General features: G+C 32.6%; 3 protein-coding genes across 5 annotated transcripts in view; 1 reads left to right on the top strand and 2 right to left on the bottom strand.

Moving 5' to 3' along the window:
* Positions 1-11: 11 nt before the first annotated feature.
* On the bottom strand, positions 12-13,947 carry LOC130645470 (endothelin-converting enzyme homolog). Its single transcript, XM_057451471.1, has 18 exons — positions 13,841-13,947; positions 8,238-9,294; positions 4,749-4,817; positions 4,030-4,143; positions 3,856-3,945; positions 3,630-3,763; positions 3,322-3,544; positions 3,138-3,236; positions 2,977-3,054; positions 2,742-2,845; positions 2,295-2,353; positions 2,166-2,217; positions 2,007-2,074; positions 1,791-1,915; positions 1,412-1,477; positions 1,242-1,337; positions 619-695; positions 12-544 (listed from the first exon to the last, which is right to left on the bottom strand). Exons 2-18 carry the CDS (start codon positions 9,231-9,233, stop codon positions 445-447), a joined length of 2,550 nt encoding a protein of 849 aa, XP_057307454.1. The 5' UTR covers positions 9,234-9,294; positions 13,841-13,947; the 3' UTR covers positions 12-444.
* LOC130645471 (endothelin-converting enzyme homolog) lies at positions 13,939-23,720 on the bottom strand. 3 transcript variants are annotated; one of them, XM_057451472.1, is made up of 18 exons: positions 23,675-23,720; positions 20,229-21,267; positions 19,294-19,335; positions 19,019-19,132; positions 18,850-18,939; positions 18,402-18,535; positions 18,102-18,324; positions 17,894-17,992; positions 17,751-17,828; positions 17,562-17,665; positions 16,798-16,856; positions 16,600-16,651; positions 16,391-16,458; positions 16,196-16,320; positions 16,052-16,117; positions 15,619-15,714; positions 15,135-15,211; positions 13,939-14,861 (listed from the first exon to the last, which is right to left on the bottom strand). In XM_057451472.1, exons 2-18 carry the CDS (start codon positions 21,180-21,182, stop codon positions 14,762-14,764), a joined length of 2,481 nt encoding a protein of 826 aa, XP_057307455.1. In that variant the 5' UTR covers positions 21,183-21,267; positions 23,675-23,720; the 3' UTR covers positions 13,939-14,761. The 3 variants fall into 3 exon arrangements, with proteins under 3 accessions (XP_057307455.1, XP_057307457.1, XP_057307456.1); XM_057451474.1 differs by lacking the exon at positions 23,675-23,720 and adding an exon at positions 23,370-23,501; XM_057451473.1 differs by lacking the exon at positions 23,675-23,720 and adding an exon at positions 21,837-22,673.
* LOC130645468 (uncharacterized) overlaps positions 23,705-23,850 on the top strand; it is a 48,288-nt gene continuing 48,142 nt past the window's right edge. The window contains exon 1 of the mRNA XM_057451467.1: positions 23,705-23,714. The gene's annotated coding sequence lies outside the window, so the exon portion shown is untranslated. The remainder of the gene's footprint in view (positions 23,715-23,850) is intronic.

The following is a 23,850-nucleotide window of genomic DNA, read 5'->3' as shown; positions in this document are numbered from 1 at the left end:
AAACAATTACATTCAATTAATATAATGTTTTTTCATAAATATTTTACGACTTTAATTAAATATACAATAAGCGTTAATTGTGGAGTAGGACTTCCAACTTCTAATGATATAGATGAAACACTGGTGTGAACACGTAATGAACTCTTCATTGTTTGGCTAATTTACATCAATTGGGTAACTGCAATGTTTTTCAGCATTTTGTTTCATGTATTTGCTGCTTGTCCAAAGTTTCAAATATTGCATACGTATTTGTTTCAGCTACAGAAAACTTTGTTATTAAGATAGAAAAATTACACACTCCATTGTACCAGCCGATTGTTTCCGTATCATAGATATATTGGGGTAAGCAGGCTTCTCTAAGATAACTTTCTAGATAGTACGACAATCGAAGGCAGTGGAAATATATATAAACATATACATATAATACAATGTTTTTTTTTTCTTTCACCAAACTCTACATTTTTTCACTGGATTCATTGTGGAACCAACTGGGCAGTTAAAAGCATCTGAAAACGATTTTAAATTTGACAACGGTCCAATGATTCTAAGAAAATAAAACTTTGACGTATAGTTGTTGCAATAAAAAGTTTTTTTTATATAGGGATGAAATAAACGTACCTGTATTTCGCAGGACTGTGGTAATCAATTTTTAATGCTCGTTTTATATATTCTTCCCGATATGCTCCACACCAGACCTTAAATTATAAAGAAACTGGAGTTTTATTCAAATATAATCATCTATAAACATTTTCCAAACTACATATTTTAAAAAATGTGAAATTTTGCTGCTTTGATTTGAAATCATATCCAGCATCATTGACTTGGTGTGTGTATAAATTCTTAACTTAATCCGACATGAGAAAATGTTGTTTTTGTGGTATTAATGTCATAGTTGAAAGCTTTTTAATTTTCACCTCGTACTGATAAGCCTCCTTCGAGTAGAGGTCGGTTAGTTTAATTTTAAAAAACCTGTAGCAGATTGCTTTGTTTGTTGTTGTTTTTTGCTGTAAATCTAAAAAGTCTACAATATATCAGGTTTAAAGCCAAGATTTCAAGTATCATTTCATGAAAAAGTGAAGAAAAGTTGCCGTAAAGGTTTATTTATCAGTTTCAATTTACTGCCATTAAAAACACGCTATTATAAAAACGTTATATATCCTTATGCTCCAGAAACAGAAATAGTTTTAATTGTAATTTTAAAGGCCACGGTCTTTCAAATATAGCGATATGTTTTGCATTACCTGTCCATGCGACACAAAAAGTAATTGATCCATTGTTAAAGGGATTCCAGGAAGTTTCTTCTCTTTTCCATGCGTTCTTTCCCATTCTTTGTAAGCCTAAAAAATCAACATGTTTTACTAAACTCTCACTTTCATTTTGTATAATAAAATAAGTGAAACAGTAAGCATACCAAATATGCAACTTTGATTCCACCATTATCTGCAATATTCTCACCCAACGTCAATCTGCCATCCACCTATCATAACAAAACATTTATCATATATCGGTTTTTTCTTTGAACTCCATTGAGATTTTGAAGTACTAAATATACTGGCATCAGATTCTTTGGTGACATCCTTTTTTTAAATCAATCAACAGCGATACGTGTTATTTATTCAATCAAATTTCGCACAAAGAGCTTGATATTGTTCGACAGAGAGAAGGTCAGCATTTTGTTACCAAAAGCAGTTAACGTGGTCAGAATGACGAAGATTTGGTAGAGTGCATACTTATGACGAGGGATAGCTTAACCTTCACTAATACAAGAGTAACACTAAGATCAAACCTACATTTATCCCGTACATGCTGTAGTTCGAGTACTGATCCATTATGCAGTCAGATCTTTTATAGAAAGCTTTCGAACTTTCATCTGTCCACCAATTTTTCTTTTCACCGTTGCCATCAAATTGTCTCCCTGTGGAAAGGAAACGTGTTTGGTGTAAAAGGCAAATGAAATTAGTTGTTAAAAGTAGAAATAAAAGGGTAAAGCTGGTTAAGAATTTTACCTAAGTCATCAAAAGCATGTGTTACTTCGTGTCCCACCACCAAGCCAAGCGCCCCATAATTTAACGCCCTAAAGATAGACAAGAGTATTTCATTGAATGTTATCCCTTAACCATGGTTCTTATGTCTAAAGTCAATTGCAACATGCTAACATATCTTACATTGGTCCTTTGGTATCGTAAAATGGAACATGTAATATACCAGCCAGAAACACTAGAAGAACATTAAGAAATGGTCAGCACAAACCTACAGGTGGAGATTAGAAATATGTCGAAAATAAAAAGCTTTACCCATTTTGTTTTTGTTCGGATCAAAATACGCTTCGACAAGTGTAGGTGGTAGATCGTAGCTGAAAAATATAAAAAACCGTAATAAATATTTTAGAACCTATATATATATATATCTATATTATAATGCCCGTATACGTCTTTCCGTCCGTCTTTCCGTCCGTCTGTCTGTCACGCAAAATGGTAGCTTAGCTGCGCAATAGCGAGAAGCACGCAATGCGGTATAAAAAGGACGGGCGGACCCGTGGATTTTCCACGGGCTAACGACTAGTCTATATTAGATACCCGTATACGTCTGTCCGTCTGTCATGCAAAATGGTAGCTTAGCTGCGCAAGTAGCGGCACGCAGTGCGGTATAAAAAGGACGGGCAAACCCGTGGATTCTTCCACGGGCTAACGACTAGTATATATATAATCATGTAAATATTATGTATAAAAAGTACAACATACTTTGTTCTGTCAACTGCCTCGTTTAACAACTTTAAGTTTGAAATCCGCTTTTGCTGGTACATTTTAAGAGCATTTTCAAAATAATACCTTCGATGCACATGAACCTAAAAAGATACAGAGCATTATGTATTAATTTACTGAAATTTTCTCATGCATCAAACAGAAATGCTATGACGGTGTGAGCCACACTATCTGTCTTCTTTTCACTCTTCACAGTTACGTAACATCAACATACGTTTTTGTACTTCCTGTTTAGATATGTTTCGTTTTTCACATACTGAGGGTAGCCAATGTTTTTCGCAATTGAATCAACCTGTAAGATAAAAAGACAACATAGAAAATACGTAGTCTGCAAACGGTTAGGTAGATTTCTGCGAGTTTTACTTAATTTAGCACCTTCTCGAATGCTTTAGCCTTTGTGCTTACATCCATCCATTCAACATTTACTAAGTTCTTTTTAAATTCTCGTGTTATGTTAGCTACAATCTCCGTTGCCTAAAAACAAAACAAAACAAACATTTTAATTTCTTTTACCTTGTTCTGCATTGCCATATCACAACAATCCCTGTAAAAATCTCACCAATCCTTTATCTTCATCTGTTAAAGCTTTTTCTACATACAATGAAGCTAAACCAAACTCCATAGTTTGTTCAATATCAATGATACATTTTTTCCATCTTTCCGGTCGTTCCTGTATTCCCATTACTGCACGTTGGAAGTTATAATCAGCTTCACGAAATGGTCCTGACACATACGAGCCAAACTTCCATACACAAACCCATATGATGTAGTCTTTGACTAATCTAAATTTGTTAATGATTCATAAAGTTAAGGCAATAAAAAGGATGTATTGAGACCCGGGCAAGAAATAATATTTTGTTGACTTACTGATTAGGAGTTCTTGCAATAAAATCATTCAGAGCTTTAAAGAAATCAATCGAACGGATACCAATATTTGTATGTTCAGTCATCTCAATGCCCAATGGTGAAAAAAAGCCTTTCAGCACCTGTATCCAGTTTATCTATAGATAATTTAGAAAGACAACTAGATTTTGTTGAACATGTTCCTTCATGCGCTATATTTCATGCACATTTAAAGAAACGTTTGCCCTACCTCTGTTCCAACATAGTTCTGGAACCTTTTTATTGTTGTTAGGTTGTATTGTTGCATAACGTTTCGAATAAACGAAGATTCCAATGTGATCTAGACAAATATATATTACCTTAGGCAGGCATGCAATGATATATTCAATGTTTTTATTAGTAAGCCTAGCTGAATACATCTTACGTTTGCTAATTCGATTTCGAAATCCATCAGTTGTTTCAACTTTTCCGCAGCGTCTGATGACGGGCCAAGCAATGCAACGTAGTTGGTTTGAAGTAACTTGTATTTTGTACGCAGCTGAAAACAGTTATGTAATTGAAGAAAGTAGACATGTTTCACATTGGTTTATAATACGTGTTTTGTGAAAGCATGTAAATATAGTATTGTTTGGTGCCGCGTTTATTTCTATTCTTTTACAATTATACTTTTTAGTCTCAATTTATAGTTAAAAATAACTTAACGTTTAATTCAGCTTACTCAAAAAGTTCTTCAGTCTGATCAAGGTCTTATAGGCTGGCGATTTTCATAATTTGCTTTTTTAAAAGATATGGTAAAATTAAAAAAGGTAATACTTTTCTTAATTATTAAAAACCATGAATTTCGACTGCGTCCTCGTGGGTTTTTTTTTTTTACATTAACACCATCCTCAAAAACTACGAATAATCTGTGGACATAATGCTTTGATGCTTCGTATATTTAAATAAGTGTTTTAATAAACACCAGGTTTCATTACATCACGATCAGAAAGAAGAATTACCGATATTTGGACTTATTATAGAGGTTTTCAAATATAAAAAGACTGCTCAAATGTTAAAAACATTGGGCAGACTTTTTTATCAACATTGAATCCATTAAAAAAAACGCTTTTCATTGTCATGCAAAAACATTTCGTCATCACTTACAGCTTTAGAGCGGGCATCCTTAGTGATATAAATTGTCTGGTCCGCTATCGGAAGATCTGGTAGATTCAGCTGAAAAAGATCAAATGAACAGATTAGTAAATGCATAGTGAGATATCTCAGTTTTAAATCTAGATTTAAATTTGAATATGCGTTTCACAAAACACTTTCTTGTATCTACGTCATATTGTAGCCAGGAAAATATGTACAGTGCTAGGCACTTTGGAAAACGGAAAAAAATCAGTTTCTGTCGGTAGTTTCAAAGAGCTAAAAATCCGATAACATCGTGTTCCTACACGTGCTATTTCAAAACTAGCAACGGTTAAGTTCAGTTTAATGTTATCAACAAAAGAATGCACCTTATCGAATTCGTTTGATTAAAAGTGTCAAGATTTTGTTAAAAAAGGCTCCATAAATTAAATACTTCTTTCAGGTGATCACTGTGTCTCATGGTTATTTATAGCTGCTTGATGACGTCAAGAAGGTGATCAGGATTAAGGAAGAAAACAAGTCAATATGTTTAGGAAAGATCTCTTGGTATAAAAAGCGATTCTGTTCTAGCGATTCAGCGATTCTGTTCCACCCTTTCAAAACTGCTGTTTTAATATAATGTCATATAAATAAAATTAAGATAGGATACCTTCTTAACTGTTTTTCGGGAAGATATGAACCTATATATTATTTTGATTAGCCTGTTAAGCTCTATCTGTCCCTTTGTGGCTGGAAGAAGATGGGCAAAAACAAAAATTCCCTATATCATAATCTCTCGTCTGTAGTCTTCGAGCACCTATATGACATACCCTGAGGTTTTAGTTACTAGTGTAAGAACTGCATATTTGGGAAACAACTTTGAGTGTATAAGAAATGTTGTTAATCCTGTCAATTATGTAAAAGACAGCTTGAAAAATAGTAAAAACATTAAATGCCTGATGAATCTTTGAAAAATGCAATCTCAAAATAGCATTGGGTATACCCAGTGAATACAGCAGTAGCTCGAAGTTAGTTTGACCTAAATAAGAGACTGCTGAAATAAAATATTTTCAAATATTTTTCCATGTAAGCTGTTTATGAGTTTACAAAAACCATCTGCTTCACTTTTTCCACTACAACAGGAAGAAGTTAAGAAATGTTACTTCTGGGAGAAAATTGATTGAATATTTGAAACCCCCATCGACAACTGGAAATGAAATAAAGTCGTATTACAAATAAATTCCCTGTTAGAACAGGTTACCTATTTATGTAGTACTTGTCCAAACCGAGAAGTACCCCGAGAGCTTACACGTAGGCTAATTTTGGGAATATAATGCATGTTTTTGGAAATTGTCAATTGGAGACTTTATCCACCACGCCTTGAGTTTAATGAACATTTGAATAGGCATGCGACGAGAATCGAATAAACCGTCATAATAGAATCCTTTGCAGTAAAAACCTGAATATTAAGAATTTTTGCTACATCCATTTTGTTTAGGAAAGGCTTTTTTAGGGAAAATATATTGAAAGTTATTGGTTAACGAATGAAATTTGAAGTGCATGTTCAAAGAATTGTTCTTACAATTTAATTTAACCTTGTTGGCGTCACAAATCCTTCGGTAAATCCTCTTTTGTAAAGGAATATCAATCTCACATTATAACATAAACATGTTGTCAATTAATTTACTAAGATTCTTTTAAAAAATTCATAATCAAATTTGAACCAAGTTAACCTTTCCAATCAATTAAAAATGTATCTTAATCGTCTTTGTTCAATTTTTTTATTTGCGTATTTATTTATTGTTTTTTTTCGGCATTTAGTTAACTTAGCAATGTAGTGTAAGCTCTATGCGTCATAACTACCAACCTGCTCAAAGTATTACTGCGTTTTAGGGCTGTCAGAAGGTAAAACATATCTTGCTTTAGAGGATAGAAAATAGAGTTTTCGTAAAAACACCTAATGCGAAGTAGTGCAGTTATATTGATGACGTTTTAGGTTTTTTTGTTTGCTTTAAAAGCATTATATTTGGCGACCTGAAAAATACTTCCCCTCATGTGACATGTCCACGAAAGTCGTTGTTCAATAGCAAAACACAGCAGACACAGCAGAAATGATTAATAGACATTGTTATACAACATGGTAATTGATATGAAATCCAGTGGAATGCTGGAACCAATCAAGTTAATAGTGACTTTATGAGACAAGGACGGGACTATTTGCAACGATGTTGTCAATTGTCAACAAAATTTATGTCATATAAAAAACGCGCCAAATATTGATCACGAAAAAAATAAACAAAAACAGCAACGTGAAATAAAATCAAAACAAATAAGGTTACTGTCAAATTTGCAAAAAAATGCGAAACTGCACAACTAGCCGTTGAACACAGAAAAATAAAAAAAATCTTATATTCTCTCTTTCTAAGTGCTTTTTCCATATGACATTTTTACATCGTAACGTTTAACATTTTACCCACATCCTCAAAATGGTTTTTATCAATTCAAAGAAAGAACAGCAACTTCGTTTTTTGGGGTTTATTTTGATTCTCACGCATTGAAAAAATATAATATTTTCATAGTCCCTAATATTTGATCTTAACCCTATTCGGTCCGGGGTTTTTCGAACATACTATGACCGGGGGGGGGGGGCGGATTCCGCCCCCCCCTCAATAACTTTTCATAGGGTTGTTCAAATTGAATCAAACTTGGCACACTTATAGTACGTCATAAAAGGAACAAAATGGCGCCAAAAAAAATTTGCTTGCGTCAGCACATTTTCTGTGACGTCATCAAAAGCTTGAAAATTGTTAAAAATGCCACTATCTGCTTAAAATATAATTACTTTTGTTCTAAAGCGAATTTTTACATTCTGTTTGAAGTTTCTGAAAGCTAAATAAAAGTTATTTAACATATCTTCCGGTTTTTACATGGATCGAATGAAAAATTGCCAAAAATTGCCCGAAAATCCGTTTTTTTCCGATTTTCGGGTAAAATCCGACAAAATCGGGAAATCGGATTAGTCACGTGTTCAAATTATTCAAAATGATTCTTCTTGATGAAACAAAGTTGTGTTGCAAGTTTCAAGTTCTAAGGATAATCCTAACAGGAGTTATTATATTTTCCCCATTATAAGGATTTCATAGAGATTTTTAGGGGTAGTTTCGAGTAATGGCCAATATCAAAGCCTCTGAAAGGTATGGGACCTAAAAAATTAGCATGCAGGTGTCTAATAGATAAATGTTGAAACTCAGTAAGTATCATAGCCATATAACAAAGCAATCAGGAGTTATTAAAAAAAAACCGTCAGGGGGGGCGAAATCCCCCCCCCCCCCCCCCGGACCGAATAGGGTTAACGGGCCTTAACTATGGCTCCTTCTACATTTGCTCAAAATAAGTCTTTCTTTTAATATCCTTATTTTTTTATGCTAAAGAGGAAAATAAAAAATGAAAATGGTTTTGTGAAACAAACAAATTAAAAAAAAAAAAACACACACACAACTAACAATGTGTTGACTCGCTCACCTCAAGAATGTGCTGGCTTGAGTTGACATCGTTTACTTTAACGATTGCTTTAAACAACGGTGAGTTGACTCGATCATCATAAACAGATAACGTAAAGTATTGATGACTCAAAATGATTAAGGACGAAATATCGAGACTATTTTCTCCTGCTTGTGTCCAGGAATTAATTGGAGACCATTTCCCAAATTTCGAGATAAACTTGAGCAACGGTGATTTGCCTCGCTTATCAATTAATTCTAAGTTTTGACATGATTTATAAAATTTTAGAATTTTACTTTTGAATCCTTTGGCTTGTTTAGCTTTTTGTGATTCAGTTTCAATGATGTCCTTCAGATAGGTATTTTTCTGCAAGTTAAGAAGCGCCATTGTGTCTAATTTTGGCATGGAAGCTGGCAGGGGATGTGTTTGGTCCCATATTCCGCAAGAATACTCATGAAAATTATCACAAGGATCAACGGAGAAGTTCATTGATTTTTTTAAGTTTTCTGCAATAAATTTACATTTCTCAGTGTTGCACACTTCATCGCTGTCTGATTTATTTACATTATTTTCCCCATTGCGTTTGCTCGAATCCACCTCGTTATCTTTAGTGGAAGCTTCAGTTTTGATTGACGTGTCGTTATTAGACGTTTTTGTTTCATCTCGTTTTACAAAATGCACCACAACGAAGGAGATTACAGCTAGCAAGATTAACAACAGGATGGCTGCGATCACACAGTAAATTATCAAATGCTTTTTTTTCCTCTCTTTTTGATCTTTGCTTGTATGACCACGAAACTTCATAGTTAAACTATCTTCAGGCCTATACGTTTCGTCAATATCAAATTGAGCATGATTTACAGTAATGTTATTTAGTTTATGTTCTTCTGTGCTGGAGCTACTGTCAGATGACCGTTTGCATGATTGGTTGAAATTATGGTTCTTTTGTGGCATTCTTCGTTTGTCGGTGCTTTCAAATGAATATCGCGTAAAACATGGATTCAAATAAAACCTCATATGTGGTAATTTCAATCAACTCGGTAAAGTTCCTTATCATAGGTTGAACTGTATTGTTTTACTGACGATACATAAACGAAAGATAAAAAAATATTAAGTAACTTCAAATACCTGATGATGCACAACGTATTTTAAATTGACTCTTCTCTTTGAGCCAAAAGGATAACGGTCTTAGTCTTAAATTATTGCTATTATCGTTATTCTTATTGATTCTAGTATTAATATTGATTATAATTGCGCATTTTGATAATGACGAGAAAGATAGTAGTTGGAGATAAAGGTCGTGTTTTTGAAAAAGGGCTATTGCTTTAATTGAATCAATGATTCACTCGAATATCTATGTACGTTTATAAGCCGATCGTTGAAAACTTAATTAAAATTCAAATATACAAGAATTAAATATCCAAAAGCAGTATTTTTGTAAGTCTCTGGTTTCTACTGCGTATGGCCATGGAATATACCGACCGGTTTTTATTTGCAACACTACTGGAGCTGCATCATTTGTGCTTTTTGAAAAGTTGCAAATAGAGAATATTGTACATGTAAGTAGAACAAGTGAACAAGAGAACAAGCGAACAAGTAAAGAAGCAAACAAGTCATCCAGCAAACAAGTAAACAAGAAAAGTAAACAAGCATACAACTAAGCAGCTAAACAAGTAAACATATAAACAAGTAAACAAGTAAACAAAAAAACCAGAAAACAAGTAAACAAGAAAACAAGAAAACAAGAAAACAAGAAAACAAGAAAACAAGAAAACAAGAAAGCAAATAAACAAGCAAGCAAGTAAACAAGTAAACAAGAAAACAAGAAAACAAGCAAACACGTAAACAAGTAAACAGGAAAACAGACAAACAAGTAAACAAGAAAACAAGTAAACAAGCAAACAAGTAAACAAACAAACAAGTAAACAGGCAAACAAAGAAACAAGAAAACAAGTAAACAAGTAAACAAGCAAACAAGTAAACAGGAAAACAAGTAAATAAGTAAACAAGCAAACAAGTAAACAAGCAAACAAGTAAACAAGCAAACAAGTAAACAAACGAACAAGTAAACAGGCAAACAAAGAAACAAGTAAGCAAGAAAATAAGTGAACAAGAAAACAAGTAAACAAGTAAACAAGTAAACAAGTAAACAAGTAAACAAGTGAACAAGTAAACAAGTAAACAAGTAAACAAGTAAACAGGAAAACAAGTAAACAAGCAAACAAATAAACAAACAAACAAGTAAACAAGTAAACAAGTAAAAAATAAACAAGCAAACAAGTAAACAAAAACATATAAACAAATAAAAATAATAAACAAATGAACGAAAAAATTGTATTAACAAATAAATAAATTAAGAACCCTTTACAACAGGAGTAGGCAAGCAAAACATTTAAATTACACTCGTGTACCGCGTACCATGAACCTTCGATATCGAGTTCCTAAACTCATCAAGCTGCATACGGCTAACGTTATATAGGCTCAGGGTAAAAACAAAATTTTACTGTTGCTTCCTGGAGTAATAAACGCATATCGGAAAATAGAAATTAATAACTTTTCATTTGATCATTTTTTTGTCTTTCTAAACTTATATTCTTTATACAAAACGTAGCCTAGGCTAATTACAACCTTAATCCAAGGACTTTTTGTATCTCTTTCGATATGCTGAGAAAAATAAACTCACGTGCTGCTACGCCTTGACAACTACATACATAAGTCCCGATGCTCTATACCACTGCGCTATTTCTAATAACACGAAGATATAAATTAATAGTATGACTTCGTTGCAAAAGTTTTTTTATATACTAATCTACTAAAAAAGCCCCTGCGGATGCAAAATTGATTGCGCCATGATCAGGCTCTTGGTATCAGCAGGAATTTCTGCCAATTAATTAACTGCCAAAGTAACGAGACATAAATAAAGTGCAGTAGCATGCAATCAGGATAACTCATTTTATGCTTTAATAAAATGTTACACGTGAAAGGTATTGATGGAACGCTTAGAACAGCCAAGATAAAATTCCAGCACATGCACCTTGGAGGATTTTTTACTTAAAATCAATAACACAGTTGTAAGTACCCTACAAGCTAGCAACACGTCAGCATAATACAAAAAACAAACAAATTTTCCCAAACACTGCCACTATCTTTCCATGTCAACAAAGTACAATTTAATGATAGCAATTTTCTCATGACTTGCTTATTCGGTGGTTTTTTTATTAACAATTTTTTTTTTAATCTCTTAATGCTATCAATATATCAATCAGCTCCTTTATGGAACCTTAAGTAACTGATAAGGAACTGAATACGTCAACACATTTCAATCAACCCTTCAGAAACATTCTCAAACTGATTAAATTGTGTGTTTACGGTGATTCGTAATTTAACTTTGCAGGAAGAAGAAGAAGTTTGTTATGTGACAATGTCATTACGTTATTTTTCTAGTGTCAGAATGCAGGGAAACTTTTGTCGTATACCGTACATTTATATTGACGTTTACGTATGTCTGTCAGGTTAAAAAAACAAAAGAGGTAGTAAAATCGGGCTTTTAAAATCTCCGGTGCATAGTTTTTTCAACAGTTGTTTCGTAATATTTGGAGTAAAATATTACGTAACGTTGTTTGCACGCTTTTATGTACACAGCTGCTGCTTATCTATGGACATATAGTTATTATCAGATTTTGGTTTGCATTCAAAGCCTTTTACTCGTTATATCTCTCTCCTAAGTAAGTGGTTAACAGTGAAAACATTTTGTAAGCGATCAGCGACGATCAGGATAAGATTGAAAAATCCGGAAATCGTGAAAGAACTTTAAAGAAAAGCTGTAGTCTCTGTTAAGCTTTCAATTTTCCATCCTCAATTCAACTCTTAATCCATTTTGATCATTCCTCTTTGAGACACATACCTTATGGATTAATTTTAATAAAAAAGATTCTTTATACATTCACTCAGTCACAATTACTAGGCGTCTAGGCTTGGATCAAAAAATCTAAAGGTGTAATTCTTTTTTTACGATCGTATTGTAGATAGGTGGACTTCACGGAGTTTTTATGATCATTTTAAGAGATAATTTTGCATTATAAAAGGGTATAAGAGCACGGTAATAAGTTATATATCTTATTTTAGTCGTGTTTGTTACATATATGTATCCCTTTTTTAAGCCTTCACTTTATTACATATTCTTTTAGTTGCGCAATTCATTCATAAAAATATTTATTGATTTCCATTTATTGACAAAAACAAATATTCTATAAAACAAAATGAATTAATATTCTCAGATTGTTAATGATCTTGCACTGGTATTTGCGTGTTAAAATTTAAGTGTACCTGCGAAGTAATTTGAAATCCCTTTCCTTAACTTCCATCAATATATTGTATGTCATTGCAGTGGTATTTATCATACAAGCAATAACCAATTAAAATTGTCTTCTTAGAATACGTACCTGTGTGAATTAATAAGATGTTTTTAATTTAAAGGATTTTTATCTCTTATGAGCAACAAGAGTTTTAAAACCAATTTAAGGATTCTCCAATTACTTAAAGGATCAAATCATTTTTCAAAGAAGTCTTGTTAGGGAGATTGATTTTGTTGCTAAAATGGAGATTGAAAATATCTCTTTATTGTCATATAAACTGTGATTAAGTTAATGTCAACCTTCATGGGATATTCAGATTTCATGTTAGAGAAATTTTATACGAGTATTTTTACAGTTGCTGCACTTAGAGAATTGTCCGATTTCAAACTTAGCAAGGATAAAAAAAACTCCTTATTTTACTCTGCCGTTTTGTTGTTTTGATGTGTTTTGCAGTGACACTAGTAACAGAAATTATTGCTCCGCTGCATTTAGAACTGTTCTTCTAACATGATAATTTTTCTATTTTTTTATAAATTCATATGGCAATTTTAAAAAACTTTGTACGTTTTTACGGTGTGTGGAAGCGAAAGCTGTCGAAAATTAAGTAAAATAAGTTAAACTTGTCGTAAACGCTTTGTTTTTATTTATCGTTAAATCTATGTATTTAACTAGTTCTTTTCTTCATTTTCGTCAAATATTTATGAAAGCGCAAACTAACTTGGACAAGCAAGAAAAATTGTATTAAATTATGCAATACAAGAAAGCTAACTTTTGCTGTACGAATTATTTTTGTTTTGTAGCTACCAAACAACAATAAAACACGATAAAAATTTTATCTCCACTTTCACATCTTAATCTGCAACAGGCAGATATAATTCCTGATTGACGTCTCGACAGATGGGTGGAATAAAAATACGTTGGGCAATGCAACTATTTATTGCAGGTCATGGAACAGAATTACTTTTTAGAACATATCGTGCGGTAAAACATTCGTGATACATTGACGTTTATAAATTATTCTACTACTAGGCTACTGATGCATGCGTACACTATCAGTAGTATCATCTGGTTTATTATTATTTTCTAAGGTAAAGGAGAATTCACAAATATGTTTTACAAACTTTTTTTTTTTAACTATACTACTCTCCCTGTGCATGCTGCTAAAAGTTTTTTTCCAGATGATTTCTCGATCAATCTAGTTACAAAATATATCAATTTGAATAACAAAGCTTAAAACATAGCTATAAACTAACAGATGAGTTCTCATACCTTGTTTTATGGTTTACCGCAAACTTACTCATTGCACAAACCACGCCTGTTTCTCATAGTTAAAAGAAAATGGTCCTGACATTATAACTTTTTTCATATATAAAAAAACTTGTTTTTCAAGCATTATTAACTTTTCCATCTGCGGTTAATTACATCAGGACAAAACACCATTACGTAAAATAGAATGAAAAAAAGGACGATGATAAAAGAAGTACCTTTCATAATAAAATAACATCAAAAAATGTACAATTATTTTTAACAATAGAGACCCTGTGATTCGTTGAAATTTAAGAAAGTCATCTGCGAGAGATGTAATTGTGGAAAATGGAGGAAAATAGATAATGAAATAAACAAAACGTATCTCTCGCTTGATTAAATGAAAACACAAAAACATTGCGACTTTAATTATTGTGAAACTTTATAGTTAAGAAAAATTATTAAAAAAAGAAAAACAATGCAACAAAAAAGATAAAAATATTTTTCTTGAAAATTAAAAACAAAGGAAAGTTTAAAAAGAAAAGAAAAACAGGAACTCTGTTGTTAACTTTTTGAATTTGATACTGACATCCCCTCCTCTTTTAAATTAATGCAATAGAACTATTCAAAATATCATAGTATCATTCGCATCATAGTTTTACTTCGTGAGAGATTTTATACATTATGGTACCTGCGGAGTCTTGAACATTCCCGTTTAACTATGTATATATATATTTTTTTTATAATACAAAACCTTTATACAACATTTGAAGTTTTAATGTTTCTTATGTTTCATTATCATTTCAAAATATATGAAGGCAACTACTGTAAAAAAAGGTACAACGCATCTTTCTTTTTAAGTCAACTTCTTTGATATTATCATTGTTCACAACAAAAACTCTTTTCATCCAATACTAATCTTCCAAAGTCAACAATTGGCTCACTTTACCATATTTGACATTTTTTCACTGGGTTCATTGTTGAACCAAGGGGACATTTAAAAGCATCGGAAAATGCTTTTAAGTTTGACAAAGGACCAACAACTCTAAAAGAAGAGAAGAACTATTTATAATAAAGTTTAGGGAGGTTGATATAAAATAAGGGCAAAATTAACATCTATGGGGTCTTGTTATAATATTATTGATTTCCTTTGTTATCCTTTGACCGTAATTTAAATACATTGCCCCCTCATAGCATCAACAATAGTGTTCTAATCTGGTTTTCCTGTTGAAAGAGCCAGTTTACAGTCAGTATAGATTCAGGCGAATGCAATATTGTAACTCAGCCCTTGCATTGTTTTCAAAATTAAAAAGATTACCTGTACTTTGCGGGACTATGTGGACCAAACTGCAAGGCTCTTCGTACATATTCTTCTCTGTATGCTCCACACCAGACCTACGAGAAAAAAGAACATGCTACTTATTTATATACTTAACTTTACTTAGGAAAAAGTACAAAAGTCTGGTCACTTTGTGGTTGCTTATAACCAAGTCAAGAAATACTGTTTATAATAATCAGTGGAAGTGATTCAGGGGACAAGAAATCGTTCAAATGATTTTGCAGGTGCAAACATTAAAATTCTAGAAGCAATGTTTTAAGAATTTCAAGTATAAAGAAAGACACTAAGACTAAAATTACAAATTGTTTTTTTCGCCGTAGTAGGATTTTTATCTAAAAGAACATACAGAATTTACAATAACGATGTAAAAGTTTTATTTACGAAAAGCCTCGTGTATTTTTATTGTAAATTTTGTATGTTCTTTTATATACTTAAATTACAACTTTTAAGTTTTTAAAATTACCTGTCCATGCGAGACAAAAAGTAATTGATCCATTGTTAAAGGGATTCCAGGAAGTTTTTTCTCTTTTCCATGCGTTCTTTCCCATTCTTTATAAGCCTAAATGTGGTAAGAGAAAAGAATTATCGCAGATCAAATGCTCTGAGTTTTTGGTACATTTGAAACCATGGCGTGTTTTTCTTGAAATAAATTTGAAACCATGGCGTGTTTTAATAATTGGAATAATAAAAAATAATAATTATCTCAGATTAAATGCTCTGAGTTTTTGGTACATTTGAAACCATGGCGTGTTTTTCTTGAAATAACTTTTTTATTTTCTTTCTGAAAGTTTCGCGTTTGAATTCAATCAACTACAAATTGTATTTATATCTTCAAATTTGTTATGTTCATTCTATATCTTTCATTCTATTTCTTAACCATTGTTAGAAGGCCTTACCATATACGCCATTTTTATTCCGCTGGTGTCTGCAATATTTTCTCCCAATGTTAATTTTCCATTTATCTAATAATAATAATAAGATGAGATTATTAGCTCAGATGCACTTCAAATTTTTTTTTATAAAGCAAAGGTCTCACTTACATTTATTCCATACAAGCTGTAATTTGAGTACTGTTCCACCATGCAGTCTGCTCTGCGCCGAAATGCTGCAGAACTTTTATCTGTCCACCAATTTCGTTTCTCGCCATTCTTATCGTACTTCCGCCCTAAAACAACAACAATCAACGTATGTACAAATGAAAAGTAAATATGTTTGCTGAAAAAAGTTTTAGAAACCTGTATCGTCAAAGGCGTGTGTCATCTCATGACCAGCTACAAGTCCTAGCGCCCCATAATTTAACGCCCTGAATGAAACATAACATATGATTATAATTGAGTTCTAAAAAGACAAGTTTTGTGCCGATTATTTCCCCTGAGAAGTTTTGTGCTTGCTTTTTTCTAACTTTTCTAATGGCAACTCAAAAACTATAAATGGATATTCTTACATAGGTCCATTGATGTCAAGAAACGGGGCATGCATAATACCAGCCAAAAATACTAAAAAAGAATTTAAAACTACAATCTTTAAACCCATAATTTTTACTTGTTGTTGTTGTTGTTGTTGATGTGTTTTCGTTGTTATCTTTGTTAATGGTATTAATTTTCAGGGTGGTACAAATTGTTTTTGAGAGTTATTTTCTTACTCATTTTATTCTTGTGGCGATCGTAATATGCTTCCACCAGAGTTGGTGGTAAATTATACCTAAAATGATAGTGAAAAATAATACGTTAAAGTAAATCTGTTGTTGAGGCAACGTCTAGTCAACATCGCTTCGATGTTGCATAGAAATATTCTCTCAATCAACATCAACTTCATTTCAACCCTTCAGCAACCACTATAATCAACGTTGAATATATGTCGTGTGCCCGCTGGATAAATCGTAACAAAAATTGCACATTCGTTTATTGAATAACGCGTGGATGCAAAAAAAAAGAATCATGGGATCCAATATCATATTCAACATGCTTCTTTGTATAATACGACCCATTTTTTTGTTTTGGGACCAATTTGTTTATTGAAACAAATTTTGTTGAAGATGGGACATTTGTCCTGTTATTTGCTGGAAATGTTAGTCATAATCACATTTAGTTTCGAATTTTTGTTTTTAGAAGTGTCAAAAAATTATGAATCTTACGGTGTACAACTTGACGTGTAGACGGGATAACAAAAAATGACAAAAATCCCGTAGCAGGAAAACAAAACCTCGCCCATGTACTATCTGCGATTTTGAGGTCATTCTCTAATGGACAACTAATAATTGCCAATAAATACTTGTAACTACATTTTATGAAAGAGGTTTAGCTTTAGTCCAATGAGACAAACACCCTCAAAAAAACACAGCAAAAATGATTTTTATTTTACTTTTTCTGTGACAAGTTTTCATTCTGAAAAAATCTAGGTACTTACTCTTTCCGGTCGACTGGTTTTTTCAATAACATCAAATTTAAATTTCTTTTGTTCTTGTACACATCTAATATATTTCCAAAATAATCTTTTTCGCTAATAACCACCTAAAAAGCATTTACGACCCCTCAATATCACAAATTGTGAACACACAAGAAATGATGTTAAAAATAAACGCTTAAACGTACTTACATTTTTATATTTTATATTCAGATAAGTCTCATTTTTAACATACTGGGGATATCCAATATTCATTGCCATTGCATCGACCTGTACCATAAGAAGAACATGTCAAGCTTCCATTGAATTCAGGAATGCAAAATATTGCTACTAACCTTTTCAAATGCTTTGGATTTTGTACTCACATCCATCCATTCAATATTTACAAAATTCTTTTTAAATTCTCGGGTGACATTAGCCACTATCTCTGTTGCCTGAAAATGTGCAGTGATAATTATAATAACTTATTTGGTCTGAGTAGACAATTCTTGTAAAATTCCACATGATTTTGACTGCAGCAGCCTATCAAGATACCTATCTTACCAATCCTTTATCTTCATCTGTTAAAGCTTTTTCTACGTACAATGAAGCTAAACCAAACTCCATAGTTTGTTCAATATCCGAGATGCATTTTTGCCATCTTTGCGGTCGTTTTTGTATTCCCATCACTGCACGTTGGAAGTTGAGATCAGCTTCACGAAAAGGTCCTGATACATACGAGCCAAACTTCCATACACAAACCCATATGATGTAGTCTTTGACTAATCTAGTAGTGTTAAATAAAATTAGTGAAAGTAAAACAAGTATGTATTGAGCTCCAGACAAGAAAGGCAAATCACTTACTGTTTTGGAGTTCTTGCAATAAAATCATTCAGAGCTTTGAAGAAATCAATCGTGTTAATGCCAATAATTGTATTATTCTTCATCTCAATGCCCAATGGCGAAAAAAAGCCTTTGATTACCTGTAGCCATTTTATCTATTGGAAAAAATACAGAAAAGCGCCTGTTAAAAACTGGCTGTGATGTATCTTGTTGAGACTTGCTTGTTTAACTCTTTTTGGCCGTCCATGTTCCAGGAGTAACTAGGTAACAATTATGATTTTTGTTTTAGGGAAAACGCATTTTAGGTTTTTTTTTATTTAGATAATCAATGAAAGGACGCACCTTTCTTTAACTATGTATTTAGAAATCCAATGTGGCAAAATATATAAAAAATTTGAATAGATATTTGAAGAATTCGAGTTCAGCTAGTGAGTAAAACTGAAGATTGTCTTTTAACTGCGCAGCATACCTCAGTTCCTACAGCTTCTGCAAATTTTTTTATCGTTATTAACTCTGTCTTTACATCAGGGCTGTTCTTCCGTGTAAATGGAGACGTTATCTAAAAATGATGCAAAAGTTTTATTTCACAATTGAAGAACACTCGAAAAATGGTAACACCATTTTAATTGAAAACTTACGTTTTCTAATTCGATTTCAAAATCCATCAGTTGTTTCAGTTTTTCCTCAGCATCAAATGACGGACCAAGCAATGCAACGTAGTTCGTTTGAAGTAACTTGTATTTTTTGCGCAGCTGAAAATGATCAATATTATAGTGTTTTTATAGGATTTTTTTTCTCGGTAAAATTTCTTAAGGCAACTGAAAATTCATCCCTTTGTCAGCTCGAATTATATAACCATTTATATTTAGAAAACACTATGAAACACTTTATAAACAATTCAAGATCAGCTCACCTTGCCTGCTGTACCAGCTATGGGAAGATCAGGATAAGCTAGCTGTAAATAAAGAAGAAGAATCAAAATTCGTTGTATTACTTCCCGACTTCTTCGAAACAAATAGAGCCGACGAAACTGTTTTTAACTGCGAGTATTCCAAATAAAGTCCCACATTGTTGAGCGTTCATAAAACCTGTTTATAGCAAAAGAAATAAGAGATATGGCCCCTGGGTTTCTGGTTTTGCTGGCCCATTCCAAATTATACTGTTTATGATGTGCAGTTGTATTCTCAAATAACATTTTATGAGTTGAAAACAGTATGAGAAAAACAAATTTATCCAAGTACTCTCGAATAACAATAAAGAGAAGAATACGGCCATGTGTTAATGCGCCATTTTGATTTTAATATTTCTTTATTTGAAAATATAAGAATATCGATATCAAACTACAAAATCTCAAAGTTTTTTTTGTGTGCCAGGGAAATTTATACATGGATAAACCATTTTCAGGGCTTAACTACGCTATGGTTTTTTTATTATTGTGTATTCAAATAATCGACAAACAAGAGGTTAAAGAGTATAACATTTCTATTTTAGGTTAAGTTTCCACTGTAAATGAAATAGCTTTTTAGGCACCGAATAATCCAGGTGGAAAAAATGTATTCAAAAATTAACAATTGGAGAGAATTTTGAAAATGATAAAACTTACTAATCAGATGGTTCCGAAGAAATACGTTGTTCTGTGTGGATTAAGCCTTCCTTAGAATAACAGGTGAAGCGTAAAAAGAACATATTGAAAACACATTTAACTTGTTCTCTGAGTTACTTAAAAATTTTTGTTTTTTGAGAATCATTCTAGAAATTATTTTAAATTTTATGGTGTATCCTGAAGTCAGCAAAAATCATCTTTTGTAGCATGCTCATATTACAATGTGCGCACCTGAACTCACTTACCTGAAAAATATGTTGGTTTGAGTTGGCATCGTTTACTTTGACCATTGCTTTAAACAACGGTGAGTTGACTCGATCATTATACACAGATAACGAAAAGTATTGATGACTCAAAATGATTAAGGACGAAATATCGAGACTATTTTCTCCTGCTTTTGTCTCAGAATTAATTGGAGACCATTTTCCAAATTTTGAGATAAACTTCAACAATGGTGATTTGCCTCGCTTATCAATCAATTCTAAGTTTCGACATGATTTATAAAACTTTAGAATTTTATTTTTAACGCCTGTGACGTTATTAGGAAGTGAATCGATTAGCGTTTTAATGTAAGAATCCTTCTTTATTGTAAGAAGTCCGATTGTATCCAATTTCGAGAGGGATGCTGGCAAAGGATGTACTTCACTCCAATGTCCGCAAGAGTACTCATGAAAATCATCACATGGATCAATAGAAAAGTTCATCGACCTTTTCAAATTTTCTGCGATCAGTTTGCACCTTTCTGTATTACATTCTCCATTTTGGTATTCTCCTTTGCTTTTCTCTTCTTCCTTTTCCTTTGTCGAATCAGTTGTTTTTGCGTATGTCTCGATGTATCGTGTCTTTTTATTGCCTTGCTTATTTTTAGCGTTTGTAATTGCATACGTGGTCACACATGCTAAAATAAGCAACAGGATAACCGACACAAAGCATAGTATTACTCTCAGCTTTCGCTTTCTTTTGTTTTTATCAGGCCGACCAGAGAACTCCATGTTTAAACTGTCTTCAGGTTTATACAGTTCGTCTTCGACGTGAAAGTTTTCGTGGTTTACTGAATTATTCAGTTTTCTTTCTTCCATACTATCATTGGACGACTGCTCGCATGATTGGTTGAAATTATGGTCCATCTGTGGCATTCTTCGTTTGTTGGTTTTATCAAATGAAAATCTCGTAAAACATGAATTCAAGTAAAACCTCATATGTAGGACTTTCACGTATCTTTAACCAAAACAGTTTTTTTTCCTGTCTCTGATCAAAGCATCCGTATATTGCAATAATCACGATCTAAATCAAGATATGTTCCTAATTATATTCTAGTAAATTCTGATTTACAAGCGTTATATATGCTATATATACAATGTTTATGTTTCTATGGTGAAACAACATGTTGAAAGTAAAGTCACCTCAAAAGAGTGAATATTTGGGGAGATTACCTGGTAGGGACGGTGACTTTTTACAAGACCATTAATTGGGTATGACGTCATATAGGAAAATTTAATTTAAGACGGTTCATTCATTTTACAAACAAAAAAGCTTTCGATTTTTTATTTGATTGATATGCTATCTGGCTGATTGACCGATTACTTAATTTAAAATCTTATTGGTTTCCCTATTAAATACATATTCAGGCGTCGTAAAAAGGAGCTACACTCAGTCTTTTTGCACCAGAGTTCTAATAATAAGTAAACCAGGACAGAGGTTGTTGGGAAAGATGTAAGGAAGGAAATAAAGCTAGATTAGCTAGTTCTAGGAAAAAGTAATGTTATAACCGTGTAATATTTACTGGTAATTATCTAGTAAAGATTGTTTTTAATACTTAAACTTAATTCGACTTTATAGTTGCTAAAACATACCTTAAAATGTTTTCTGAGCGAAAAATCAAATAATTTCGTTATCAAAATCTCTGCTGAACACCACTGAAATTGATATGCCTAAATTGACGTCCCTAAATTAATGTATCCAAAGCGATGTACCTAAAGTGATGTAACCAAATTAATATGATGACCCCCTAATGCGTAGATCAAATGCATAATTTTCTTGGAAAATATGAAAAAAAGCTAAAAAATGTCAAAATCAAAGTAAATCCGTTATTGAGCTACATATCGAAAAATTATATGTAGCTTCTTCTGTCTATTATTGTTGCCTTCAAAGTAGATATGGCATTTTGCGAATTGTAGGACGGTTGTTAAAAAGAGCTTGCTTATAAAAAATACACATGTAAACATTCTATACAACAAAACCCTAATATGAATACAACGCGCTCCGTTACAACACGCTCTGTTACAACGCGCTACAACTACGTTACAACAGGCTACGTTACAACAGGCTACGTTACAACAGGCTACGTTACAACAGGCTACGTTACAACACGATACGTTGCAACACGCTATGTTACAACACGATACGTTACAACAGGCTCTGTTACCACACGCTACGTTACAACACGATACGTTACAACACGCTACGTTACAACACGATACGTTACAACACAATACAGAACGAAACGATACGACCAACCAGTACTACTTCTTTTATATGTTTCTTCACTTTGGAAAATAATATTAGCAACAACTATTTTTAAAGAAAAAATATTTTAATAAAAATATACTGTTTAAACAAAGGGATAAAAAAATATTTATCAATGGAATGCATTCTTGATACTCTATATTCTGTTACAAAATAAATAAAGATAATAAAATTCATTTTGTTGATCTCAGTAGAATGTCAACACAGCTAGAATGTCATTGGAGGTAAGCAAATGTTTTTATCGTTAGCAACACTTCAAACTCACTGTTTATAGTGACCTGTTTACATTGGATGTTGCACGACATCTAACGTCCCCTCCACATTTGCTATTTATCTTTTGTTGTGGTCACAATCTTCCGATTAGGTAGAAGCGCCCTACACTGCTTTGTGCAAAATGGTGCCCTCTTATTTCTTTTCGGTGGAAAAGTCCAATTGAATTTTCAGCCGCAGTTCATACTTCTTCCATCGCCTTTTGTATTTCAGAAGAAAAAGTAAGATTGTAAAGCCTTTAAAAATTTATGTTGTTGCATTGTCCACTTTTCGCAGCAAAGGCGATGAAATTATATCGCATTTGCCATTTGGTGTGTTCATCACTATGAAAACGCGCAGGGACAGAATATGAGAGTCATAGATTTCTCGCAAGTTATGGTTGCAACTTCATTCTCAGTCTTTTTTAGATGTTTTAAAGTCAATGAATGGAACTCAAGGGTTGTTTATTCAACAACAACAAAATCGTGAACAGCGCAAAAAACAAACATGACTGAAATGAGAAAAACAATGACTGAGATCAAAGAATTGTTTTCGTCCTAGTCATACGTTGAAAATGCGTTGCATGTTAGATCAATTTTGTATGTTCCTACCTCATAGTTCCCTATCCTTCATCTCATTGATAGTTGAAATGATGTCAAATATCATTTCAATCTATTTTTCTACCATTGGAAACTTTACGAGAGTGAAGGTTGACAATTTATTATCGGCTAACACGTTTTTTATTCCCTGAAAAATTCAAATCTGCCTGCAAATACTTTTCACACAGTCTGTTTACAAGCTACATCAAACATGTACTTTAACATAAGAAAACCTGTAAAGGAAAAAAACTTGATGACGATAGCCTTAATAAAAACCAGGTAGTAAATTAGTCTGTAATTAGTTATATCTCACCTACCCAAAATTCAGGTTAGCCTTCAGTGAACTTACTTTGTGTTAAAAAGAGCTGAGGATCAAAATTGTTGATATCATATTTAAATCTATAGACATGTAAATTAATTGCATCTGCGGTGAAGACAAAAGAACGAAAAAGAAGATGAAAATGAAGATAGATTATCTAGGATAGAAAAATCA

This window comes from Hydractinia symbiolongicarpus, chromosome 5, assembly GCF_029227915.1.
Source record: "Hydractinia symbiolongicarpus strain clone_291-10 chromosome 5, HSymV2.1, whole genome shotgun sequence".
NCBI lineage: Eukaryota > Metazoa > Cnidaria > Hydrozoa > Anthoathecata > Hydractiniidae > Hydractinia > Hydractinia symbiolongicarpus.
Note: the sequence above shows the minus strand (reverse complement) of the source record. Positions and strands in the feature narration are given on the sequence as shown.